The sequence below is a fragment of the Aspergillus lucknowensis genome, assembly GCF_044049455.1.
Source record: "Aspergillus lucknowensis strain CBS 449.75 chromosome Unknown BJX67scaffold_12, whole genome shotgun sequence".
Classification (NCBI taxonomy): Eukaryota; Fungi; Ascomycota; class Eurotiomycetes; order Eurotiales; family Aspergillaceae; genus Aspergillus; species Aspergillus lucknowensis.
The window spans coordinates 143,938-167,297 of record NW_027263556.1 but is presented as its reverse complement, the minus strand read 5'-3'; the positions used below and the strand labels follow the sequence as shown (position 1 = coordinate 167,297).

The 23,360-nt window shown below is 52.0% G+C and overlaps 9 protein-coding genes across 9 annotated transcripts; 4 read left to right on the top strand and 5 right to left on the bottom strand.

Moving 5' to 3' along the window:
• Positions 1-71: 71 nt before the first annotated feature.
• BJX67DRAFT_349124 (SWIB/MDM2 domain protein) lies at positions 72-2,137 on the bottom strand. The gene is made up of 5 exons (XM_071028721.1): positions 1,741-2,137; positions 1,520-1,656; positions 986-1,438; positions 880-933; positions 72-827 (listed from the first exon to the last, which is right to left on the bottom strand). The coding sequence occupies exons 1-5, from the start codon at positions 1,745-1,747 to the stop codon at positions 642-644; spliced, it is 837 nt and encodes a 278-aa protein (XP_070887731.1). The 5' UTR covers positions 1,748-2,137; the 3' UTR covers positions 72-641.
• Positions 2,138-2,334: 197 nt separating this feature from the next.
• On the top strand, positions 2,335-5,242 carry EifCb (translation initiation factor eIF3 core subunit b). Its single transcript, XM_071028720.1, has 4 exons — positions 2,335-2,515; positions 2,586-2,778; positions 2,841-4,365; positions 4,421-5,242. The coding sequence occupies exons 1-4, from the start codon at positions 2,443-2,445 to the stop codon at positions 4,847-4,849; spliced, it is 2,220 nt and encodes a 739-aa protein (XP_070887730.1). The 5' UTR covers positions 2,335-2,442; the 3' UTR covers positions 4,850-5,242.
• On the bottom strand, positions 5,199-6,129 carry BJX67DRAFT_379699 (putative extracellular SCP domain protein Pry1; the record flags this gene model as incomplete). Its single annotated transcript, XM_071032638.1, has 2 exons — positions 5,199-5,696; positions 5,794-6,129. The coding sequence occupies 2 exons, from the start codon at positions 6,127-6,129 to the stop codon at positions 5,199-5,201; spliced, it is 834 nt and encodes a 277-aa protein (XP_070887729.1).
• A 544-nt stretch (positions 6,130-6,673) lies between these two features.
• Positions 6,674-9,675, bottom strand: BJX67DRAFT_35998 (exocyst complex component Sec10 family protein). The gene is made up of 3 exons (XM_071029723.1): positions 9,354-9,675; positions 7,048-9,304; positions 6,674-6,999 (listed from the first exon to the last, which is right to left on the bottom strand). The coding sequence occupies exons 1-3, from the start codon at positions 9,463-9,465 to the stop codon at positions 6,729-6,731; spliced, it is 2,640 nt and encodes an 879-aa protein (XP_070887728.1). The 5' UTR covers positions 9,466-9,675; the 3' UTR covers positions 6,674-6,728.
• Positions 9,676-10,416: 741 nt separating this feature from the next.
• BJX67DRAFT_35922 (ubiquinol--cytochrome-c reductase catalytic subunit CYT1) lies at positions 10,417-12,038 on the top strand. The gene is made up of 5 exons (XM_071029655.1): positions 10,417-10,620; positions 10,731-10,879; positions 10,989-11,051; positions 11,119-11,516; positions 11,571-12,038. The coding sequence occupies exons 1-5, from the start codon at positions 10,546-10,548 to the stop codon at positions 11,834-11,836; spliced, it is 951 nt and encodes a 316-aa protein (XP_070887727.1). The 5' UTR covers positions 10,417-10,545; the 3' UTR covers positions 11,837-12,038.
• A 201-nt stretch (positions 12,039-12,239) lies between these two features.
• On the bottom strand, positions 12,240-13,376 carry BJX67DRAFT_379696 (uncharacterized protein; the record flags this gene model as incomplete). Its single annotated transcript, XM_071032637.1, has 1 exon — positions 12,240-13,376. One exon carries the CDS (start codon positions 13,374-13,376, stop codon positions 12,240-12,242), a length of 1,137 nt encoding a protein of 378 aa, XP_070887726.1.
• A 934-nt stretch (positions 13,377-14,310) lies between these two features.
• On the top strand, positions 14,311-18,084 carry BJX67DRAFT_35975 (uncharacterized protein). Its single transcript, XM_071029713.1, has 4 exons — positions 14,311-14,495; positions 14,551-14,841; positions 14,897-18,006; positions 18,065-18,084. Exons 2-3 carry the CDS (start codon positions 14,675-14,677, stop codon positions 17,898-17,900), a joined length of 3,171 nt encoding a protein of 1,056 aa, XP_070887725.1. The 5' UTR covers positions 14,311-14,495; positions 14,551-14,674; the 3' UTR covers positions 17,901-18,006; positions 18,065-18,084.
• Positions 17,907-20,076, top strand: BJX67DRAFT_371127 (3-deoxy-7-phosphoheptulonate synthase; the record flags this gene model as incomplete). The annotated part of the gene is made up of 4 exons (XM_071031036.1): positions 17,907-17,931; positions 18,858-18,887; positions 18,952-19,854; positions 19,916-20,076. 4 exons carry the CDS (start codon positions 17,907-17,909, stop codon positions 20,074-20,076), a joined length of 1,119 nt encoding a protein of 372 aa, XP_070887724.1.
• A 736-nt stretch (positions 20,077-20,812) lies between these two features.
• On the bottom strand, positions 20,813-23,170 carry BJX67DRAFT_379692 (F-box protein; the record flags this gene model as incomplete). Its single annotated transcript, XM_071032636.1, has 1 exon — positions 20,813-23,170. One exon carries the CDS (start codon positions 23,168-23,170, stop codon positions 20,813-20,815), a length of 2,358 nt encoding a protein of 785 aa, XP_070887723.1.
• Between the last annotated feature and the right edge of the window lie 190 nt (positions 23,171-23,360).

Below are 23,360 nucleotides of genomic sequence, written 5' to 3'. Positions count from 1 at the left end.
GGTCTCTCGGGGATGACCGCATCAGAAAAAAAGCGCTTAGTGAGCACTCTTGTCACTTGTGAACTCTCCTACTTCCCGAAAAAGAAGCTTGAATGGCATCCTCCCTTTGGTTTTCCAGCGCTTCTTGGAGTACTCTGGCCTCGTTTATTGCTCATTATTACTCACATCGACTCGCTGCTGGAAGGTTAAGCATGGAGTCATAGTTGCGGCGGTGGCTGTGACTCTAACTGACCCCAAAGGATCCCAGTATTACGGACTCGCCATTTCAGTCAATAGAATGCATTCAAGAACAATATGAGAATTGTCTAAGATATTCAATCACGCCTGTCTGCAAAGCAACACCAACTCCCGCTGGAGAGGATAGCAGGGGAAACAAAAAAAGGATGCAAAAGAAGGATCGGTTCGCCCAAGAACGAGTGAAACGGATGAATGCAGAAGATACACGACTTGGATAGTCAACAGGTTGAGCAATAATGAAGAGACCGAGAATATTAGCGCCTAGTTGCCGAATGCGGTGCAAATAAGTCATGTGAGAGATTCGTCAAAGGGTATCGCGACAATCATGCGACTACCCCCAAGATGCCTCGTCGAAACGGGTTAGGAGTCGTAAGGGAGAGCTGCCTCCCGGAGTCTTAGGCGGGCTATTCGTCTGGGCTGTAAAGATTTTGACTCAGGATTTTCGTCATCGTGAACATGTGTATACGGTCTTGTTTAAAGACAGCGCGCATCGGCTCGTCGCAACGAATTTGGCGTTTGTCACTGGGGTCCTGGAGATCATGCCTGTGAATATATTCCCAGAGTTTCTTCACCGTCTGCGGGCGTGAAAGCTATCGGATGTGTTAGCTTACATTCAGACATCCAGAGGAAGGCACTATATACCGTCGCAGCGCCACCGAGTAGCGCTGAAAGCGCTGGTGAGAGATTGAGAGGTTTCTACAGAAGAGATTAGCGAGGTCGCTCTCTAACTTTGAGACTGTTCACATACGTGAAATCCCCCGGAGCGGTTCACCTTCCTTCCCGACTCCGAGCCAGATCCGACGTCTGAATCATCTTCTGCCTTGATCCTCTTCGCCGTCTTCGGGGTAGTCTTCTTCTTCTTCTTGACCGGTGGAACTTTGCGCGTGCGAGCGCCACGTGTGGTGCGAGCGCGCATGTTCTCCTCGGCCTGCAGTCTGGCGGCGAAGAGCGCGTCCGCGTCGATATCATGGCTCGGCTTCTGTTGTTTGGGCGGAGGAACCTTGCTCGAGTGATCGTCGGACTGCTCGACACTGTCGGCCTGACGCTTCTGTGCCGTTGAGGATTGGGAGGGAGAGGATGGTTCAGCCGGCGTAGCAGAGTCGTTCTGCTGTTGGTCACCATTTGTCGTAGCAAACGCACCTATGCCCCTTTTCTCGGCATAGATGTCGAATCTGGCCATGATAAGCTGCTTGATAGCAGCCTAAGCGAATAAGAGGCATCAGCACATGTTTTGGCAGTCAGAGATAGACAACGGGAAACAATGTGCAACAAGAGCGCAGACCTTCTGCGGGGTAAGATCATAGCCGACTGCCTCTTGGAGCCCTTTGCGAATGCGCTTTTCTGAGATTGTATTTAAATCGCTCTCGGATAAGATCGTATCGATAATTGGGATATATTCACTGCGAGCATCTGGAGAGACTTTGTAGACAAGAGAGATATGATGTCAGTTGACAGGCGCCTGGACCGCGGCTAAACCAGGGACCATGGGGAGACCGAACATACGCGACATCTTGTCTAGCGCTCTGGTAGAGTCTTTAAATAGGTCGGAATAGATAAGTAGCTAGTTGTGATTATACCAATTGACGTGAACTGCGAGTTGCTGCTAATCTGCCGCGACGCGGTGGTCAACTGGGTGGAACAGTTGACCAGGGTCCACGGTGTTGGTGGATCGTCCAAATCTGTGTGTAGCGCTGGCGCTTCGGACCGGCGGGGCTTGGGGGAGCTCTAGAGGAAGGGATGGGCAATATAAAGGAATTGAAACAAAGAGAGGGACAGGAGCTGGCCCACAACAGCCCAGTAGCTTCACCAAGAAGAGTATGGAGAGGGAGCGGGAGGATGCGTGGTGAAGGGGCTTGTCGTGATCTCTCCACAGACAAAGCAAAGCAATCCGGAGTATGGCCGGCGGCAGGCAAGACGGAGACCGGCAGCGGGAACTTGCTTGTTCTTCCGTTGGAAGCTTCCATGCTGGTCACGTGGATAGGCACGTGGTTCATTCACGTGACTTGAAATGGTCTCGTGACTCAGCTCTGAGTCAGCCCCTCGCACACAACTCAGAGTGGGTTGTGATTTGTGCTTGATGCCCTAAAATCGGCCAAAACGGGGTCCGCCAGCAGATTTCCATTCCTCCAGAACGCAGCTTCTTCCATCTGAAGAGAAAATCGCGGCTCCTCTCGCCCTTCACACCGCCATCTGCGTCTCGCAATCATGGCTCCCAGTTTTGATACCCTCTCCGAGCAGGACCTCCACGAAGAGGAGGAGGAGGAGATTGACTTCTCTGGTATGCTCACTGGCCAACCCGTCGAGTTCGCCAACCCCTCCTCGCTAACCTGTTCCTCCTCTCGATCCAGACCTAAAGGCGCAGTACGAAGTGAAACTTGAAGAAGGATTAGATACATTTATCGTTATCGATGGACTACCGGTTGTGCCGCAAGAAAACAGACAAAAGCTCATCAAATTTTTGTTGAGGAAACTCAACACGGTCGGCCACACCTCCGAAGATGCCGTCTTTATGCCCCTCAATGAAAAGAACATGTCAGAAGGGTACGTATCGTGGGATCTGGGCGATGAATTCGGAGGAAGTAGAGGTTAACGCGCGATTCTAGATTTGCCTTCGTCGAATACGAAACCCCAGAGCAAGCCGTTGCTGCCGTGAAGCAGCTCCATGGGACTCCCCTTGATAAAAAGCACACTCTCCTCGTCAACAAGCTGATGGATATTGAGCGGTATGGTCGGGAAGGACGCATTGACGAAGATTATAAACCACCAACTGTTGAACCATTCACAGAGAAGGAGCACCTGCGCTCGTGGATCGGTGACGCCAACGCCCGGGACCAGTTCGCCCTGTATCGTGGTGACAAGGTCGGAGTATTCTGGAACAACAAGAACAATCCACCGGAGAATGTGGTGGATCGTGCCCACTGGACACAACTTTTTGTCCAGTGGTCCCCTAAGGGTACCTACCTAGCATCAGTTCACCCCCAGGGTGTTCAGCTGTGGGGTGGGCCCGCTTTCTCTAAGCAAAAGCAATTCCCCCACCCATTTGTTCAGTTGATTGAGTTCTCCCCAGGCGAGAACTACCTGACTACCTGGTCTGCACGGCCAATCCAGGTGGAAGAGGGCCAGCCTGCCCTGACCTACGAGGAGGACGGAAAGAACATTATCATTTGGGATATTGTCTCGGGCAAACCTCTGCGCTCATTTGTGTCCCATGACCTTACAGGTCCTGAGACTGATGCGCAGCCTAAGAAGAAAGTTCAGTGGCCGGCCTTCAAGTGGTCTTCCGATGAGAAATACGTTGCCAGGATGCTCCAAGGCCAGTCACTTTCTATCTACGAACTGCCCCGCATGAATCTGCTTGGAAAGACATCTGTGAAAGTTGAGGGGATAATGGACTTTGAATGGTCGCCAGCGACAGTAAACCGGGATGGCGTCAAACAGTACGAACAATTGCTCTGCTTCTGGACCCCCGAGATTGGCAGCAATCCCGCTCGAGTCGCCTTGATGAGCATTCCGTCGAAGGAAATCGTCCGAACCCGTAACTTGTTCAACGTCTCGGACGTGAAGCTGCACTGGCAGTCCCAGGGTACCTACGTCTGTGTTAAGGTGGATCGCCATTCCAAGTCGAAGAAGTCTATGGCTACCAACCTCGAGATTTTCCGAGTGCGCGAGAAAGGTGTTCCCGTGGAAGTCGTTGACAGTCTCAAGGATACGGTGATCAACTTCGCATGGGAGCCCAACGGTGGACGCTTCGTTCTTATCACAACAGGCGATGCACCATCCGGAGCTGGCGCCCCTCCCAAGACGGCCGTTTCGTTCTTCGCTCCGGAGAAGAAGGGTGTGCAAGCTGGCAACTTCAAGCTTGTGCGCACAGTCGAGAAGAAGACTAGCAACGCCATCTATTGGTCCCCCAAGGGCCGATTTGTCGTCGTTGCAACCGTCCACTCCCAATCTAGTTTCGAGATGGATTTCTGGGATATGGACTTCGAGGGCGAGAAAAATGAAAACGAGAAGGATCTGGCGGCTAACCTGCAATTAATGAAGACGCTGGAGCACTACGGTGTCACGGATATCGACTGGGACCCGACTGGTCGTTACGTTGTCAGCAGTGCTAGCGCCTGGACTCACTCGGTACGGTATCCCTACATCCTCAAAATATCCGTCCAGTTACTGACTCGAGTTCTAGATGGAAAACGGATGGAATATGCACACTTTCGCCGGAGAGACACTTGCGGAGAACCCCACAGATAAATTCAAACAGTTCGTCTGGCGCCCTCGGCCGGCGACTCTCCTCAGCAAGGAAGAGCAGAAGCAAGTACGAAAAAACCTTCGCGAGTACTCAAAGGAGTTCGAGGAGGAGGACAGGTACGCCGTCGATATCGCCAACACCGCCGTGGTGGAGAAGCGCAAGCGCGTTCTCAACGAGTGGGTTGCCTGGATACGCCGGGAGAAGGAGCTCCTTTCAGAGGAGAAGGACGCATATGGCTTTGCCGAGGATGCGGACGAGCCCAAGTATGCCAAGGATGCACCCGCTGTCACACAAGAGCAGGGCGAGACAGTGGTCGAGGAGATCGTGGAAGAGATTGTGGAGGAAAGCGAAGAGATTATTGGCTGATTCACCCACCGCTCTTCTCTTCATACTTAATTTTACTTCTAACTTCATTTTCCTCCCCATCATTCACCCTTCTGTTGATATCCTCCCCTCCCATCCTTCTTCCTCGGCGGCCGTCAGCTTCTTCCTTCTATTGTGCCTGTTTGTGCAATTGTTTGGCATGGTTCCAGTTTGGAGGGAGTCGTCTGGGACTGTTCAAAAGTGAATAGATCTGTATTGCATCTTTTCCCAGAGTGGGAATTCTATATGCGTGATGTTGGTAGCATGAGTGATGACAGACAATGATGAGCCGGCGGATACTGCGCAATATGGACATACCCTGACCCTTGACATCCATGATACTATTGAACCATTATACAGAACTCAAGATACACAATACCATCCCAGTCCACCATCCGGTCCTCCCCCTCGACGCCCTCAACACCGCGGCACCGTTCGACTTCTGAACCTGTCCCGAAAGGCCCATATACTCCGCGCTTCCCTCACTCCCTTCACTCTCCGCCTGCACATTCATCCGAAAATACTTAGCCCCATCATCTCCCGAACTCACAACATTCCCTCCTGGCACATACTCGCAGACAACATACCACCCCTGCGCCCTAAGTATTCCATGGCCCCCTTGATCCTCATCACCATCATCCCCAGGATCGAGATCACTCAGCCCACAATCAACAGCCGCACAGCCCATCTCCATGGTCGCCTTCCAGACAAGCTGCGTAAAATGGCCCGTCTCCTCCGTAAACCCCGTCGGCCTCTCAAAGTCGTACATCCGACTTTCCTCGCCCCAGGCTCTTACTGCGCTCGTCGCGTTACTGTATCCGTATGCGAGGTTTTCGCCGTAGGGGCCGTGCTGGATTCGTTATGGGATCATTAGTCTCTCTCTCCTTGCTTTCGCATGGGTGAATAGGGAAGGTAAATGGGTGACGGGAGGAAGAGGGAAAGCGTACAGAATGCTCCCACACACATGTGCTTGCCCAATTTTGTGCATATGAAGCGAGCGCCTCGTTCCAGGTCAGCGCTGATGCGTAGTGTGCTGCTCGGTAGGCGTTGGTCGTTGATAAGATTGACGATTTGAAGAGCGTCAGCGAGGTGTAGGAGGGATCTTGAGGGACCTTCGGGTGTGCTGTTGCTGTGGTTGTTGTCGTCGTCGTTGCCGTTGCGGTTACAGTGACTACTACGGTTTCGGAGGCAGATGCTACGGCCGTGAGGGAGGTGAGGTGGAGGAGGGCTATGAGACACCGCGCAGCTGCTGCTTTTGATCTTGGTCTCGGGGATAAGCGCATTCTGTGTTCGATTTGGAAGGGTCGTGTTGGTCGCTCCTTCTAGGTTGGGATAATGGATAATTCTCACGGCCTGATATTCTTCTTTCGAGTCTTTGAAGCGGACGCTCCGTGTGCAGAACAAAAGAAAGAGATAAGACGCGTCATAGTGTTTTAGTTTCCAGGTGAGTAGATCTTCTAGACTGGTCTGGATGACAAGAGTATCATAGGAACTACAGAGAACCTGGAGATGGTTGGTGAGGCACACTTTCTGCTAAAAATAATGCAGTTGCTAGCAGAGAAAACGGCCTTATTGCTGGAAGTACCAGCCTGAAGAACGCGGGCGCTAATGCCACCTAAAACATGGCTTGTTTGAAGTCTTGCATATAGACAGAGGGGCGTTGATGGATGGACGAGAGTTCCTGGTTTAGGTGTCTCAGTTGGCGCCGACTCTTCGAAGTAGCCATCTGCTACCTCCAGGGCTGGTGGTTGACAGACTGCATCCTGCAATGAGACAAGTCTCGCAGTATAACTAGTTTCTATGATTTTTATCTCAATCGGGTCATCCGTCGGGCACCTTAGGTGCCAAGAGTATAGGATATACACATAGAGCGGGCAGGCTATCACATAACATTGCACCCAATTCCATACATGGCTCGCTCGACATCTCTTTTGACCTGAAACCAGTCTGCTCGCCGTTCAGCGAACTCATAAACTTCCTCTACTCGCCAAATACCGGAAAACCGGTCAGCGTCGGCAATGAGCGTCGCCAGCTCCTTTGCATCTGAGGCGTCAACGAGATATATTTGTGAGAGCTCTCGGAAGGCCTTGAAGTATATGAGGAGCTCGTTGTTTTTCAGCGTCTGAATGAACTTGAAATAGTGGTTCATATCACTAGCCATGTTAGCGATGGTCGTGTAAGAATTTTGGTAAGCTTCGTACCTAATCAACTTCAGCGATCCCTCGGTGCTGATTCTCTGGCGTTTGAGATGTTTACACAGAGCCGTGAAGAGACGTAAGCCAACCTCCTGATTGAAGACGTCGAGAGTGCTTTTGTCCGTACTTCCAACGAGCATGCCGGTGTGCGACGAGACAACATCCACTACGGCGGCCGCAGCTTCTGTGACGCTTACATCCATAGTCTTCCGGTAAGGATCAGTCGAGACAGCTGGGTTGAAATCAGTCGCAAGCTGCCTTGTTGCGAAGATATAGTCCACCTCCTCCATGAGCACATCAATTCCCTTGTTTAACCCTGCAGCAACGCGCTCATCGAGATTTTGCTCGAATTTTTTCTTCTCCTTGACCGCTGGGTCTACAAAGTCATTTCGATCGGTAAGCTTCGACCCAATTAGCTCCTGCTCATAAAAGACATCAATCATCTGAAGGATGAGATCCCCAACATTCACAAGCTCTAGAAACGTCACCAAAGGTTCAACCCCAGATTGGTCACGATCCCCTTGCTCATGTGGTCGATAATTGGAGAGATGGTCAACTGCCTTGTTGAAACCCTTGATAAGGTGGCCATGGCCGAGGATACGAAGCAATGCAACAAAGATAGCTTCACATTGCTGTTTAACCGCAGCGCCGGTATCACCTCCGATTCTCACAAACTGTGCGGCACGCTCCAGGCTCGATTTGGCTGCATGAACCAGTCCTAATGCGATCTCAATACTAAATAATGATCGTATACCCTCCAACTTTGATTTCATGATTGCTGCCTTTGCGGCGAGCTCCGTGGTGGGGGCTTCCACCACCGGATTTCCAGGTGAGGAAATCGTCGAGAATCTGTTGGGCTTTTGTGTTGACGCAGCGTCGCCACTCAAAGAGTCGCGATCCGGTTTTTCCTCGCCTGACTTGCTTCCGGAGAAGCCTGGGAGTATGTTTACCGGCGCCATAATAACCTTCTTGAACGAGGTCAAAAAGTCTCGCTTGTCGGCTTGTCTATTGATATTGGACATAAGAAATGACTCGGTTGATGCGGCCTGCTCAGAAAGCTGTCTATCCCATTCCTCAACGGCGGCTTCCGAACCTTTACGGAAGAAGTCTAACTCTTCCGCAAGGTACAAGTCCAGATGCGGCTCGTACACTTGGGCAATAGTATGATGCAAGCGCTCTTCGAACGTGTCGACTGAATTTTGAACCGGTAATAAGACCTCGCATAAGTTCAGGCACTGTACAAAGGTCCCGGAGACCGCCGTCAAGTACGACTCGAGATTTGAGCGGTGGAGTTCATCAAACACAGCGGTCAGAAACGGGTAAAGCACATCACGGCCGACCTTTTCAAGAAATGGTGAGGCTACCTGTAGCGCTGGAGGAAAGGCACGGTTGATTACCGTGACCTCTTCGTTGAAGGCTACGCTTAGTCGAGTGAAAAACACCTGCGTATGCTCAAGCTTTACTTTCTGGGTCGAAGCGTCGATGCAGTCAGTGATCTTGCCGAGATCAGACTTTTTCGTGACAATATGGTTATGATGGATGAAAAGTTCGGCGGCTGAGCCTCCACCATTTAGCGAATATAACACCTGGGCGTATTTCTTCATTCGGTCGTCAATATCATCAGTTTCGTATCCGTGCCTAAACTCCTTCAACGCAGCCGTTTCGAAAATCGACACAGCGGTCCGCAGGTGTTCGTGTCGAGTCTCCCACCCCTCCGTTGTGTCACATTTAGCGAAAGCTTGCAGCTGGGATAAGATCTGTGCTTGCTGCTGCGGTTCCGTATACTTTTGAAATAGTAAATTGTCCGAGGAAGCTCCAAGACTGGTGATGTCATCGTAGAATGGTGACAGCGCCGCATGTATCTTCCCGTATTCCTGTCGAGCTTCTCCTCGGATTGACTTGGCCAGCTTCAGTGCCCCCAAGACTGGGTCAACTTCCAACTCCGCAATATTATCTGTCGTGGCGGTCGACAAGTTTATCTGGTCGAAACCTTCTGAGACCGCAGTCACCTCGATGCTCGGCTGGCTCGGTGCTTGTTGTGGTGCGGCTGACTCCTGTATTTCAACGCTTTCTCGGTTGGAGATTGTTCTAAATTTCTCTTCTGCGTGTTTGCGAGCATCCGCTTCATCCCAACAACCTATTCTTTTGAGCTTTTGTACCCATCGTGAATCATCGTACGCCATCTCGCGTAGGAGCTTGGAAGCCCGGGCCGCTCGGATAAGATCGACTGGAGGGAGGTAATCGAGAATTGAAGCCATAATTTCTAGTCTGGTCAGACACTTGAGAATCATTCTCGTGGTTTCATGGCTTACCCGCAGGGAGAGAAGCCCTCGAGATCTCCTCCATAGAGGCCATTTTGAGCGATGCCAGTACATCGCGGCGAGGTTTCGCGCCCGTGCCTGGCCCATTCCTCGCTTTCGGCATGCTGTCTTCTCAAAGTCTGCATTGGGAGGATCGCCGTGTGTATCGCTCCCTGGATGTCGTTAGAGTTCGTGAGCGTCAAGGTAGGTCTTGGATTTCACGATTTTGGACGTTGCCCTCGTGGGAGCGTAGGAAGTTGGTAGGAAGTGAGACAAAATCAAAACATCAGGCCAAATTAATTTCATTGAGAGCAAGCATCCGCATCGTCCAACACGTGTGTCATTGGGAGGTCCAGGCTTTGGACCTCGATGTGTGCTCACAAATGGAGCTTGGAGCGGGCTCTGGGAGGAAACTGCGGCCGGATCGGCGGGGCATTTTACCTTTCCGACCCCAGGCTATCTGACAAACTGCACAGCACCATCACTATCAGAGAACCTTCTCAGACCTCTGTTGATGTATACAGCAATAGCAAGGAGTAGTGAATTAACCTTGGTTCCGATATGGATCTTCCTCGCGTTTGTTTGAGGCATGGGCGTCAGTGAGCCTTGCCCCAACTACAATATATATCCTTGCGTGCGGTATTCGCAACAGTCTACCGGGAACTTGTTGCTTTGATTCTATGCTCGCTAAATAGCAAATCTGAGCCATATAGCACCCGAACACCTGCTCTGGTAGACCGATCCCGTTCAACTAAACATGATCCGGGGGACCAGCTGGGTGATGACATTGTCAAGGTTGTACGGCCGCCGTGTACTGGAGAGAATGCAGTCCGGGGCCGTTGACTAGCGAGGCTAATGCGACACAACCCCAACTTATGGAAGTGACGCGAGGTAGCCAGTTTGTTCTGCTCGTTGTGTTCAGCAATTCAAGGTTGCTGCGGCTCATGGTCGAAATTTGTTGTTCCGAAAAATCGCGGCTGTGACCGAAGACAGTTAGCGCGATGCTCACAGCCAATCAGAGCGAAGGTTTAGGAAATTCGAAGCCAGCGAGAAACTTGACCGTTCGGACAACCTCGTCGACCTCAACCCAAAGCAATCTCCTGTGCGCTCATCCGGCCTCCCCTCTCCCCCTCCGCTCTCCTCGTCCCTGGCTATTGTGCCGTCCAGTATACCTGTTGATCGGAGGGTTCTTCATATCTTCAGTATGCTGGCACGTACTGTCCTGCGCAGCGTGCCCTTCCGGGGTGCCGCACGTCAGTCTTTGAACAAGACCTCCTCGGTACGCACCACGCCGGCCTTCGGCTCCATTGGCTTCAGTGGACGAGGACAATCGCTCTACAACATATCATTGTGATGTCTACGATAGTCCATTACTGATACTCTACACAGCGTGCCTCTTCCTCGTCTGCCGGTTCCGAATCCACCAGCTCCCCCATCCACCTTACTGTCACTGCATCCATCGCTACCGCCGTCGCCCTCGGATCCGCTACTTATCTCTATGGCCAGGAAGCTTTTGCGATGACGCCTGCTGAAGAGGGGTGAGTTGACTTAATGTGATATGAAATGGCGATCTCCGTTGTTTCCGTTCCCCCGACCGAACGATCGTCCGAGTCAAGATGACGAGGAAGCTAATATATCGCATTCAAGGCTGCACGCTACTCAATACCCTTGGGAGCACGCCAAATGGAACAAGACATTCGACCATGCAGCGTGAGTTGCTTCCACCTAGTTTGGGCTCCATCTCGCGGGACCGCAATCTCACCATTATTTCCCACAGTCTCCGCCGTGGTTTCCAGGTCTACCGTGAAGTTTGCGCCAGCTGCCACTCTCTGACCCGTGTGCCTTGGCGTTCATTCGTTGGTGTGACGCACACTGTCGATGAGATGAAGGCCTTCGCCGAAGAGAACGAGTACGATACCGAGCCCAACGACCAGGGCGAGATCGAGAAGCGTCCCGGAAAGCTTTCGGATTACATCCCCCCTCCCTACCCGAACGAGGAGGCTGCTCGTTTCGCCAACGGTGGTGCTCTGCCCCCTGATCTTAGCTTGATTGTTAAGGGCCGCCACGGTGGCTGCAACTACATCTTCTCCCTGTTGACCGGTTACCCCGATGAGCCCCCGGCTGGCGCCGCGGTCCAGGAGGGCATGAACTTCAACCCCTTCTTCCCAGGAACCGGTACATCTTAACCCACCCCCGACCCGATTTGTTGCTTTGACTAACTGCATACAGCCATTGCGATGGCCCGTGTCCTCTTCGATGGTGTCGTCGAGTACGAGGATGGCACACCCGCCACCACTTCCCAGATGGCAAAGGACGTTGTTGAATTCCTCAACTGGGCTGCCGAGCCTGAGATGGATGACCGCAAGAAGATGGGATTCAAGGCACTCACTCTCCTCACCGGTCTCTTCGCCCTCAGCGTCTGGGTCAAGCGCTACAAGTGGTCTCCCATCAAGACACGGAAAGTCGTATACAGCCCTCCCGTCCCCCGGCGCTAGAAAGCCGCAAAAGGACTGTATAAAGCATGAAAAGTGAAGGATCTAGCGACGAATAGCGAGCCATGATTTATTCGAACCCTCAATCTTCTCGTTGGCCGTGTCGTTTACCCCCATCTTTCACCCTGTCTCTCGATGCGATGGCCTCTTCCTGTTTTGTTAGATGTTCCAGGACACCTGTATCTGTACCTTAGATATTCATTTCCCATCTAAAACTCTGTGTGAGGATCAATGTCACTATTTCCTTTGTTTGTTTGGTTTAGTGGTATTTGCGCGTTACGTATGGTACAGGGTGACTAGGAAGAAGGATCGTGGGAGGATATAACTTAGAGTGTATTTATATTCATCACCACTCAACTATTCAAGTTGGAAGGAAATTAATTCTACGCTGATTCGAACTACTAGACTAGCGTTCCACGGTCTTTTCCCCGTCGCCGAAGATAGGCTTGAAGACATGGTCATAGCAACCCCACATCGAGGTAACTACCAGATCCGCAAACCAGACTACCCATCTGGGGCTGCGGCCATCGGGGCCAGCAAATGTCCTCGCGAGAGCGAGTGTCAGGAGGAGAAAGGGTGCCCACAGAACGAGGAATACGCCCTTCCCAACCTGCTGTCGCCACGAGGTGATGTGATATGGCTGGATCTGCGCAAGATACCTCCGATACTCTAGAGGGAGATGATGCTCTGCTGCCCCGGTTGTAATCAACTTAAGATACCGCGCTGATGGTTGCGCGTAGCGTGGCTTCCGCCAGAAGTCTGGGGCAGACCCCGTCTGGAGTTGTACGAGCTCTTTCATGCCGGCTGGAGAGAGTAAGGTGTGGGCCTTGACAGGCTGCGTATCTGGACGCTCGGGGATTGAATCGGCGGGATCATAGGAGTCGGAGAATGGGTAGCATGTGACCACGATATCCTTGTAGCCACGGCCGCCGCCTTCGGTTGCTATGATTTTGGCGTAATCGTGGAGGGTGACTTCGTAGACGACGCCGATGAGCGGCCCATTGTAGCGATGTTGGTCGAGGGTTTTGTCTGGGTCTTGCAGGAGCAAATGCTTCTCCCAAGTTGTTGCACCGTTGGACAAATTGCTTTTGGCTCCCTTCGCAGAGGTGCTTCGGAAGTGGGTCCCTGCAAAGCAGGGCTCTAGGTATGGAAGCCCAGGGAGGTCGAATGTTAATCGTAGCTCTGGAACGACGACGTTGAGTTGTGAGAGCGGCTTGATGCCACGCATCCCGAGGAATGTTTTCGCAGCAAGGTTCGAGCCGTAGGCTAGGTAAAAAACGGTTTTCTGACGCCCTTCACCTTCGGGAAGGTGTGATAGCTTCCCTGGAAGGTATTCGTCCTGGTCGAGGGATTGTCCAGATATGGAGGCTCGCTGCCGCCCCCGTGTTGTCTCTGGAAGCTCGGGAGCCGTCGAGATATCCTTGCTGCTGAGCGGAAGGAGATCCTCTTTCAGCTGCTCAAGGGTGTAGGACTGGGATATTGACATGGGAGGAGCCTCAGGGGCTTCCTCCGGCCGTAGATCGTTCGACTGGTCCTGGTACATTTGGAGTGCTGCCGAAGGAAGGACCTGGCACATGAGAGGGAGAGGGAGTTAGGAGTCGTTTGTGGGACATAATCTTGATATATATTGTCAATATCGCCCGCCGGGCACGGATCTCAGATCTTGATTCCCGTTCGTTCCATCGTAAGCTTCCAGCGGGCGCAGACGTCACTGCTGGCAGCCTGCAGTCGGGGGTGGAAGAATAGAAGGATCCGGGAGCCTAAGAGTCGGATCTCGGAGCAATTGGCTGGCGAGAGGCCGGAACGGAGATCAGCGAGCCGCCGACAATTCCAACATTTTTGTTGGGAGGTGGTGCCATGCTGTGGCATGGATATCAGTGGAAGGGAAGAAATCGAGGACGGTTTCCAGCAGATCGATCTTCAATATGCCGGGGCCGGCTGTCCCTGCGTCGAAGATGCCAATCACGCCTCGAATTCCCCTGCTTGTCCTCCTGAACTATGGCGCGATCCCGCCAGCCAAGGAGTCATCAATCGAAGGCGCAATCGCGAGAACTCCTGCAGAAGCATGCAGTTGGCTTCTTTGAAACCTACGCGGAGGAGAAAAAATGCTGCGAAGCAGAGCTTACAGCCCATAATGGAATTTGGGGATGTAACAGGCACCACTTGATCAAAATGAGTTGTCATCACATGATGGCAGATGTGCTCCTGTCTGTAGACGTGATAAACCATTGAGCTCTTTTCTGCCACTTCAAAAATCAAGCACAACTACTAGGGGCCATGGGCTCTCTGGGCCACAATGCCATCCTCCCAATGTTTAGAAGAAGGCCACGGGGCTGACCTCTTAGATTGCATCGCGGAGCTCACCTCACTTCTTGAACAGGCTGTCAGGGAAACCAAAAACATCAAGGACCTTCTCCCTTCTCCCTCTTACTCTTGCCTTCTCTCAGATCCTCCGATCTACGCCCTTTCGGATCCTTTACGCCATACTCTTCTATGCGAGAGCCCAGCCATCTCAGGCACAGATACGCTACTCTCGTTTATCCGCCGACACAGAGATAGCATAGCTCACGGATTGGAAACGGTCTCACTCCGATGCATTGCATGTTATCTGCTCAAATCATCGACAGACGATGGCCTTGAGTTGGGGTTGTATCTACTGCTGGTCTGTTGCCTCCTGTTGGCACTTTGCTACTACATTGCTGACCTTGCTTCAATAGGACGAGCCACAGTATCTCGGAGATTCTGGGTCGATGAACCTTCAACGGAACGTTCCTATGCCGAGTACCGTCCTGCGGCTGGTACAGGCAAACTTGGCTCAGAAGCTTCACACAATATTCACCGATGACACAGCGAGCGCTCGGGCCAAGAGGATGGTACGTTTTAAGGGCCTGGAGAATGGACCATTGCACTAACAGAAAGAAGGCTGGGAAGGTTCTAGTAGAATTGCTTTACGAGCCCGAGATGGACAGCCAGATTTGTGAGGAACTGAACAACAATGGTTGTTTAAGGTATTATGATCACTAGGCAGCCTCCAGGAAGTGCGCTGAATGATAATCTGTTTAGGCCCATAGTCAGCGTATTAAACGATTCGGACATTGTGCTGTCATGCTTTTCCAGCACAATACTTCAGAGGTTTCATCCCTCTAAAGCCCAAAGCAACCCTGCTTGGGAATTAAATGGTTCAGATTCGGGAAAATTCGACATGATCCAATCCAAAGGGAGCCCCGTCGAACAGTACTATTCATACATGCGCGCAAAAGGAAAACCGCCACTCAACGGGATAGGGGTGGGCCGTAGACCCTGTACCCTAGGTGAACCTTTGTATTATCTACTAGAATCGGACGGAAAGGAGACAGAACTACTCCCGCAAGGCTCTATCCTGTTGGGTATGGGCACGGGTAGGCTGGACTTTGTACTTTGCAGAAAGGATTCGATGGGTTGGGTCTTCGACTATATGACGCTTCGAACGATGAAGCGATCACGGACAAGATGCATTATTTTCAATGCCGCTGGAGGACAGAAGCCTCTCTTATCCTTTCACATAAATGCGGGGGATTCACTCACGGTAAACGACCAAGAGCGAAGCTTAGAGGCCTTCAGCCTGAGGATGACGACTGCGGATGATCTGGCCGGGCTTCGCAGAGGACTTGAGGCAATGGGTATTCGGAGCCAACTACGGCGCACTCGGGCAAGCCCTAGCGTGCCAAGGCCGTCTTCACTCATGATACCCCTGGACAACACAGATTACATTGCTCAAAAGTCCTCAGGATTTTCCGATCCACCCACGGAAGAGGCGATAGGTCACGCTGTGCACAGTGTCCGCTGGGGAAATGAATTATCGAACCTGATAGCACAAGCGAGCCGCGTTTCAGAAACAGGTAGCGAGAATCTCTCACAGAGTGCTCTTACAGAGCTGACTCGAACCCCTCCCGCCTACGAAAGTTCGCCGTCGAGGGATCGAAACATTTCTCACCCAGTTGATCTTAAACCGATTCCAGAAAGTGGGCAGACTGACAAAGGATCACCGTGTGAGCCTAATATACCTCTCGAGAGCTCGAAAAATGGAGAAGAAAGTGTTCGTGGATCTAAGTATGTAGGGAGTCTTGGTGAGACAAGACCACGAAACGAAAGGGAGGCGAGCTGGACTGGGCCTGCCAGCAACACTCGGTCAAGGAGATCTCAAAATGGGACAATGCCGCCAGCGAATACTTTATCAAAACCCATGCTACCCAATACCCAGGAGTCTCTTATATTTCCTGAGCGTCGCTCCAGAGGCAAGCTATATACGGCGCAAACCAAGACCGTGATGAATCGAGTTGAAGACCTGCGTACGAGTAACAGTTACGCTGAACGCGAAGTACACGCGGATACCGAGCTGACCTCCGCCACTTCGCCTTTACCGGGGGGCTCTGGTTCTACTTTCAATCGGAATTCTAAGAAGCAGAGCAGCGGTGCCAAGAAAAGGAAATCAGCCGCGAAGGCCAAGGAACAGTCCAAAGGAAAGGGGAGGGGAAAAGGATGTACAAATGAAAGTGCAAAGCCCTTACCACTGCCAACAGACACTAATGCAACCGACGATTCTCGAAAGGGTGGACACGTGAAAGTTTTAGTGGAGGACGCTGGGCAAACCATTGAAGCAGACAGACATGAAACTTGCGATAGCCCTGTCCCTGGCCTGTCCGATATGCTCAATCATCTCCATCACGCTCTCAAACCCATTCAGAGTACAAGCCAGGCCTTTCACATTTCTGTGCCCCAGGATCGGGCTACCCCTAACGATACGGTTGTTTATGGGCCTCAGAGTCTAGTTGAATCTGAAAATGCGAATGACCGAATTCATGCTTTCGGCTACCCTAATGATGGCCAGTGTCTTGGCGAAAATCATCAAGGTAGGGGTCAAACGGTTGCGGAGAAGCTAATTGCGGCCTTTGGAGAAAGCAGCACAGTACAACCTCGCGAGCAGAGCAAAGCAACATGCCCTAACGAAAAGGAGGGAGTTGAAATTGTTCGTCACTCTCCCCGGTCCCAAAAAGTAAATTCTGATGACGGATTGCGAGTGAACACTCTGTTGCATGTGGAAGATGAAAAGCCGGACATGCCTGGATCATCAGCGGCGAATATGACCCTGCAAGGCGCTTCTGTCTACGAGCCATCCCCGCACGTATCATCTACTGGAACGCAAAAGCGTTCCCTGCAAGCCACCAAGTCGGATAGTCTCAACTGGATTCTCGGGAAAAGAAATGCTGCGTCCGGGCTAGAGAGCAAGTATGATCGGAAAAGGACCCGAAGAACTTCTTCGCTTTTGACAAGCTCGTCAGTTGAACCACGATCGACGCAGTCCGCTGTGGAATCTGCTCAAACAAGCTCACAGGGTCAAACGGGAAGAGAGGATCGTGTTCTCGAACAACCATTAGAAAACGCTGTATCACCTTTTGCGAGTATTAAAATCTCTGGACTCCCGGACGCAGAAGAAACTTCAGACGAAATACCCATTCATGATACCGGTGGAAATGGCCATATGCCCTCTGTTAGGCCCCGAGGCGGAAACGGCCAACCGAGGTCTGACCGTACTGGCGAGGCACTGAATTCGAGTTCAAAGACAATAGTTGATGAGGACGGAAGCCCTCGGCTTCTGCATCGGGGGAAGAATGGACAATCTAGTTCAAAGCGGGGAGAGCTGTTCCATAACGGGGAACAACAATCGGCCGTACAGCGAAGAAATGTGTCATACAAAGCGAAAGGTGCTCAAGGGGCGGAAGACGGCCCCTTTGCTGTGGTCTGTGAGAGGGGTGACGCCGGGCCTGAAGGTGAGACTGCAAAACCAACTGACGGACCCAATGCAGATGCAAACGTGGTGGACAATGCATCCTATAGCACAGTTTCTGGAAGAAATGAATCATCCATCATGAACGGGGATGGGCCCACCTCAGGAGTTCTTCAGTCCGTTCCAGATCAGTCATCGAAAACGCAAGAACAAAGCTTCCGTGGGGAAAACAGCGATCGCTGTCCGAAGGAGCACCTTTCGGTTGACAGATTATTTGGGGGGGGGGGCTGCTTCAGACCATAAGCCAGAATGCAGGCAGTCAACAGACGTTCCTGTTCAGTTTGACCGGCAAACACTATTGCAGGCACTTGACAGGGGCCTGGGGAGGACACTGCTGAGCAACAATGAGGTAAGTTAATGAAGTGCTCCTCATATACTGGACCTTCCTTTTCTAAGAACCTTTCTAGCACCTATCTCGTCAGATTGAGAGCGAAAGGGCAGAAGTCGACGAAGTCTTGGAGGGCTACCTCGACCAGTACCGCACGGCTCTCAACTGGGTTCTCGAAAAGCAAAAGGAACGCATAAGACTATACAAACAACAGGTGGAGTCCATCATACAGCAGCACGCAGGTGTTTGCCAGGACCTGATTCGTCGCCTGCAAGAGGATGAAAAGAGTCTGAGCGCTGTCTAGGAATGAAGACCAATGAGCCTCTCTGTCTCGCACGTCTGGTTGTTGACAGGGACGGTTCTGGAGTGTTGTATTCTGTACGACGGGGCTTTGAGAGTGTGTTATGGTTGTGTGTTATTCTCCCTTGACCAGGGGGTATGAGCGCCTGAGCATCATGAAGAGCGAACTTAAGGGGATGCAAGGGGATCTGAGGATTCCTCCAAGCAAGCAAGTACCGATTTGCTGACTCACCGAAATCACGTGTTGCGCGTGCTTCTTTCATGTCCACCCGCGGTTGAATCTGATCGACTGAGCTTCAAACTTTTTTTTTCTTTTCATAGAGAATACACACTGCTGCAATTATCAAGGAAACTTCTGGTCGCAGTTCCCATCCGAAGATTGCTATCCCTTGAAGCTATCCTCAGTTTATCCCGCTCACATTTGCCCACTCCCTTCCAGCCCCTCCCTCATACTTCTTGATCTACTTCCGACCCCGCGAAAATATGTCGGTGAGTCACTTAAGGCCAATTGGAAGCTGTTCGAAGAGGATCTCACTCGAAACCATAGTTCTTCCTCCCGAACCCCAATGTAGGGGATACTACTCACCTCGAAGACTCAAGAAGTATGCCCAGGGCAACTCAATGCCAATGTCGCTAGTTAATCGGTCCCGCTGTTGACCATTCCAGTTCGCGGATACAACCCTCTCACACCACCCAACCTCCTCCAACATGAATTCGCCTTGACCGAAAAATCAAGGCAAACGGTCCTCCAGGGCCGTGACGAGGCCATTGCCGTCGTCCACGGTACAGACAAGAACCACCGTCTCCTCGTTGTCATCGGACCCTGCTCGATCCACGATCCGGAAATGGCTCTGGAATACTGCGACCGATTATTGAAGCTGAAGGAGAAATACAAGGATGAGCTGCTCATTGTTATGCGCTCGTATCTCGAGAAGCCCCGCACCACTGTCGGCTGGAAGGGCCTCATCAACGACCCGGATATCGACAACAGCTTCAACATCAACAAGGGACTGCGAATTTCGCGCCAACTCTTTGTCGACCTGACGAACAAGGGCATGCCCATTGCCAGTGAGATGCTGGATACGATCTCCCCGCAGTTCCTGGCGGATTGTCTTTCTGTCGGCGCCGTTGGCGCACGAACCACGGAATCCCAGGTCCATCGGGAGTTGGCGTCCGGACTATCCTTCCCCGTCGGTTTCAAGAACGGTACGGATGGCTCGCTGGATGTAGCTGTCGATGCGATTGGCTCGGTTCAACATCCTCATCATTTCTTGTCTGTCACGAAACCCGGTGTTGTTGCAATTGTCGGCACCGTGGGGAACCCAGACTGCTTTGTTATTCTCCGCGGGGGAAAGAAGGGGCCAAACTATGATGCTGCAAGCATCGCAGAGGCGAAGGAGAAGCTTGTCACGAAGGGCCTGACGCCTCGTCTAATGGTCGACTGCAGCCACGGGAATTCGCAGAAGAACCACAAGAATCAGCCCAAGGTTGCTGGTGTCCTTGCGGAGCAGATTGCCCAGGGTGAGACTGCGATCATGGGTGTTATGATTGAGAGTAATATCAACGAGGGTGCGTGTTTATTCCGGGACATCTCCAAGACCAAACCCTTTCTAACGTGAATCTTCAACAGGCAGCCAAAAGGTCCCGCCCGAGGGCAAGTCCGGTCTCAAATACGGCGTCAGTATCACGGACGCCTGCATCAACTGGGAGGACACCGAGACGACCCTCGAGAACCTTGCACAGGCTGTTCGCGCACGGAGAGAAAAGCTCACGAATGGAGCGTCCAACTAAGACCTCCGTCCTGCTCAGGACATGTTTATATAGTTCCGGGTATCTAAAAAGGGTTGAGTTAGCGGATTTTGAACAAAATTACGGAGTCGTAGCGATGTATTTGATGGTTGTACCCTGCAGAGAACTCATGATTGAGAGAGTTTGCTGAACTCTGCCATTTTAGAACTTCAGTAATATTCTCGGCTGCGAGCCGGGTTTTTCTTCTTCATCTCAGTCCTTGCTAGTGTGAGAAAAAAGGGTTGGAGTGTGATTCAAATTTCACGGAGGCATTCTCCGTTTGGCTGACGTCCCACGCCCAAAACCCAACATCCAGAGCCTGAGATTCCGGACCAGGAGAGCATTGCGCTGACCCGTTCTCGAAGGATTCGCGTTCAGGGTCAGATGATGGATCGTGAGTCGACGCTAAGCGGTTTTGAAAGCAGAGTCCAACTTCGAGCCGAGAAGTTGAAGATGTCCACATGACCTTGAAGACGAAGGAGACAAGGGATTGACTTTGGGCTAAAGAAGAATGTGGACTGGTATTATCGGGGAAAAGGAGAGAGAATGTGAATTGGTCATTGTCTCTAACGCATCTGGCCATGAATCATGATTATGTAGAGAAACAGAAAGCAGACTGCACTAGGTAAGAATAAGGCATATATATAGTATTCGCGCCGCGCTATGCCTGCCCATTGGCAGGGTACATTACAACAAACGTATGTATCGGAGAATGAAATTTGAGAGGAGATGATCAGTATTAGTAAACGGCTTCAGGTTCGATCCATCTGCCTTCAAGCTCGGGAATCCTGACGTCCACGATGCGAGCAGCGAACGAGGGGCGTCGCTGGTGCCTGAGGATGAGGTTGTTATTGTTGTTGTTGTTGCTGCTGCAGGAGGAATGGGTGTCTTGTCCGTGGAGCGTAGCTGGACTGCTCTGGTGACGGAGCATGCGCCGTCCCACGAAATCCGCTCGCGACTCGTACTGCTTTCGCTTGCGTGGGGTGTCTGGAGCGATGAGGCCGTGTTTCGAGCGATTGACCAGCTGGGCGGATGCGATGCGCCCGTCAGGGCCAATAGTAAATGATTTGCAAGGGATGTCGGATGCCTGCTGCGAGGTCTTGGTGAAGGTGTCGACGTCAATGATGCGAGTTTCACCGGATGCACCAAACGCCCAAACGCGAGCACCTCCATGGGAGGACTGGAGGGCGAGTTCAACCACGTTTTCCACCTGTCCAATTTCCTTTCCATAGATCTTGAACGGCCACATCATCGCTGTGGGGCGATAGCTAATACTAAGCAGGAATTCCCAGTCGCCATTTTGATTCTGAGATAAGCTTCGACGGCGTGCCTGTGAACGCTCCTGATTGAGAAAGAAGTCCCGGGCGAGGTCGCTGTCGGCCATGATGCCGTCACCCTGGCGCTCGCGCTCCTTCTTGATCACGTTGAATACATCAAGGGGCACGGAGTAGAAGACGAGCCGGTCCCCGTAGGCAGCGATAACCCGCAATCCCCAATTTAGGTCCGAACCTGTTGCAAAGGCCGTGGGAAGTGGAGCAGCCTTGGAAGCGTCCGGGGTGTCGCAAAAAGGGGGAACACATGTAAGCGCTCTTGTAAGGCTTGTCGGGCCATCAATGGGGGCGTCAGACCCAATGCAGAGGAAACCTGTGCGTGGCTCGATGAATAAAACATGGAGGCCATCGTTAACTGGGACAGCCCGATAATGGTGACATTGAGTCGTCCTAACCAAGCTCATGTGGTCATTCTGCTCAGGCGTCCATCGGCTAAACGTCTGAACATCGTTCTGCATCGCGTGAAAAGGGCAGGATGGTCGTGTTTCATTAGGCGGGAGATTCTCACAGCCGCAACCATCAATCCCTGGACCAGCCAGGGACGATATCAAGCGAAACTCGAGGGGTGTGTCTGGCCTGTTAGGCATGAAGTGTAAGATCTCCGAGGGCTGAGACATGGGGAAATGTTTCCGACGGTCTTTGTTCGTTTGTTGGTCGACCCAACGCAGTTCGATCCCAGCGTCAGCGCCGAATGCGACACAGCGCTGGCCAGGACAGATAGACACACTGCGCGGAGGATCTTCAGCAGAGCACACATCGTAAAAGAAGTGGCGAGACGTCATCTTCATAGAGTATGCGCCGCCTAAACCGCTGTTCCTAGCAGACATGCTACCTGTCGCATCGTAAACAGTTTCAGTAGAACAGCTGCTATCTTGCCAGCTGGCGGGGACGAGGTCGCAGACCATCCCCAATCGGTTATGCATCAATGCGGCAACAGTGAATTGGGAAGTAGTCGTGGTGTCGATGGCAGCTGACAGAGCGTCAGAGGGGCAAGTAACGCAGGCGATGGTCGCGATATCCGTGTTCTCCAAATCTTTTGCAGACGTTGGGGCAGAGCTCCCAGAGCGACTGGTCAACAGATGGTAAATGTGGATCGTACTTCCAGAGATTACAAGCACATAGTTTCCACAGCCGCTGACCTGAAAGCTTGACGCAGCCAGCACGTCATGGTCCTTGGAATAGGTAGAGTCATACCGCGAATGGCGAGAGCCGGAGGAACGGTGTTGGGAGAGCTGCGAAAAGTCAACCACGCTTGTCGTTAAGAACCCACTCCTTTCGACGTTCATTTTCCGACCTGACAAAATGCATTCAGTTGCAAACCGTTTGCTCATTCGCCATGCAGGGCTTTCTGCGTTTGGGTTTGTTGGGGAGCTGGAATGTCGCATCCGATTATCCCATAACCAGCTATCCCACCAACCTGCTCGCTTAAGCATACTTTCCAACAGACCCTCATTTAAACTGGCGCGCATCCACTGCGAGCAAGTTCGCCGGGCGTTATCGAAATCCCGAGGGCTCAACAAAGAGAATATCTGGGTAATGATCTCTGGGGGTAAGGTATTCGCCGTGGGAAGTAAGGGTGGCGAGGCTGCGTCGATAGCCTTAGCCCAAGACTTGCATGTTAATCGCAAGGAGCGGCGGGCGCTGTCGGGGACGAATGCCAGCAACCTCTTGGTCACCGAAGGAGGTATTTCGGTGGCCACTTTTGTGGATGGTCCCCGGGAACCCGTGTCCAATTTGGGCAGTGTATCATCCACCAGGTCTGGCATTCTGCTCTCTTCGTCAGATATGCTCATGTATCCCAACAATGCTAAGTCAATGTTGCTGTCCGAGGAATGCATATAGATGGCGGGGGGTCGTGTGAGGGCGTCGAATTACTCGAGGCGGACGCTAGAAGTAAGCATATGGAAGATACCGTTCAAGACTGTCCCGGATCGATCAGGCTCAGGATCATGCTCA

Coding starts and splice junctions, on each gene's coding strand:
- BJX67DRAFT_349124 (XM_071028721.1), bottom strand. Junction 934..985: donor ACCGCTCCGGGGGATTTCAC/GTATGTGAACAG, acceptor TCTCTTCTGTAG/AAACCTCTCAATCTCTCACC. Junction 828..879: donor TACTCGGTGGCGCTGCGACG/GTATATAGTGCC, acceptor CACATCCGATAG/CTTTCACGCCCGCAGACGGT.
- EifCb (XM_071028720.1), top strand. CDS start 2,443: ATGGCTCCCAGTTTTGATACCCTCTCCGAGCAGGACCTCCACGAAGAG. Junction 2,516..2,585: donor GGAGGAGATTGACTTCTCTG/GTATGCTCACTG, acceptor CTCTCGATCCAG/ACCTAAAGGCGCAGTACGAA. Junction 2,779..2,840: donor GAAAAGAACATGTCAGAAGG/GTACGTATCGTG, acceptor GCGCGATTCTAG/ATTTGCCTTCGTCGAATACG.
- BJX67DRAFT_35998 (XM_071029723.1), bottom strand. CDS start 9,465: ATGCCGAAAGCGAGGAATGGGCCAGGCACGGGCGCGAAACCTCGCCGC. Junction 9,305..9,353: donor GAGGGCTTCTCTCCCTGCGG/GTAAGCCATGAA, acceptor TGACCAGACTAG/AAATTATGGCTTCAATTCTC. Junction 7,000..7,047: donor GGATCGCTGAAGTTGATTAG/GTACGAAGCTTA, acceptor TAACATGGCTAG/TGATATGAACCACTATTTCA.
- BJX67DRAFT_35922 (XM_071029655.1), top strand. CDS start 10,546: ATGCTGGCACGTACTGTCCTGCGCAGCGTGCCCTTCCGGGGTGCCGCA. Junction 10,621..10,730: donor CTTTGAACAAGACCTCCTCG/GTACGCACCACG, acceptor TACTCTACACAG/CGTGCCTCTTCCTCGTCTGC. Junction 10,880..10,988: donor ATGACGCCTGCTGAAGAGGG/GTGAGTTGACTT, acceptor ATCGCATTCAAG/GCTGCACGCTACTCAATACC.
- BJX67DRAFT_35975 (XM_071029713.1), top strand. CDS start 14,675: ATGACACAGCGAGCGCTCGGGCCAAGAGGATGGTACGTTTTAAGGGCC. Junction 14,842..14,896: donor AACAACAATGGTTGTTTAAG/GTATTATGATCA, acceptor TAATCTGTTTAG/GCCCATAGTCAGCGTATTAA.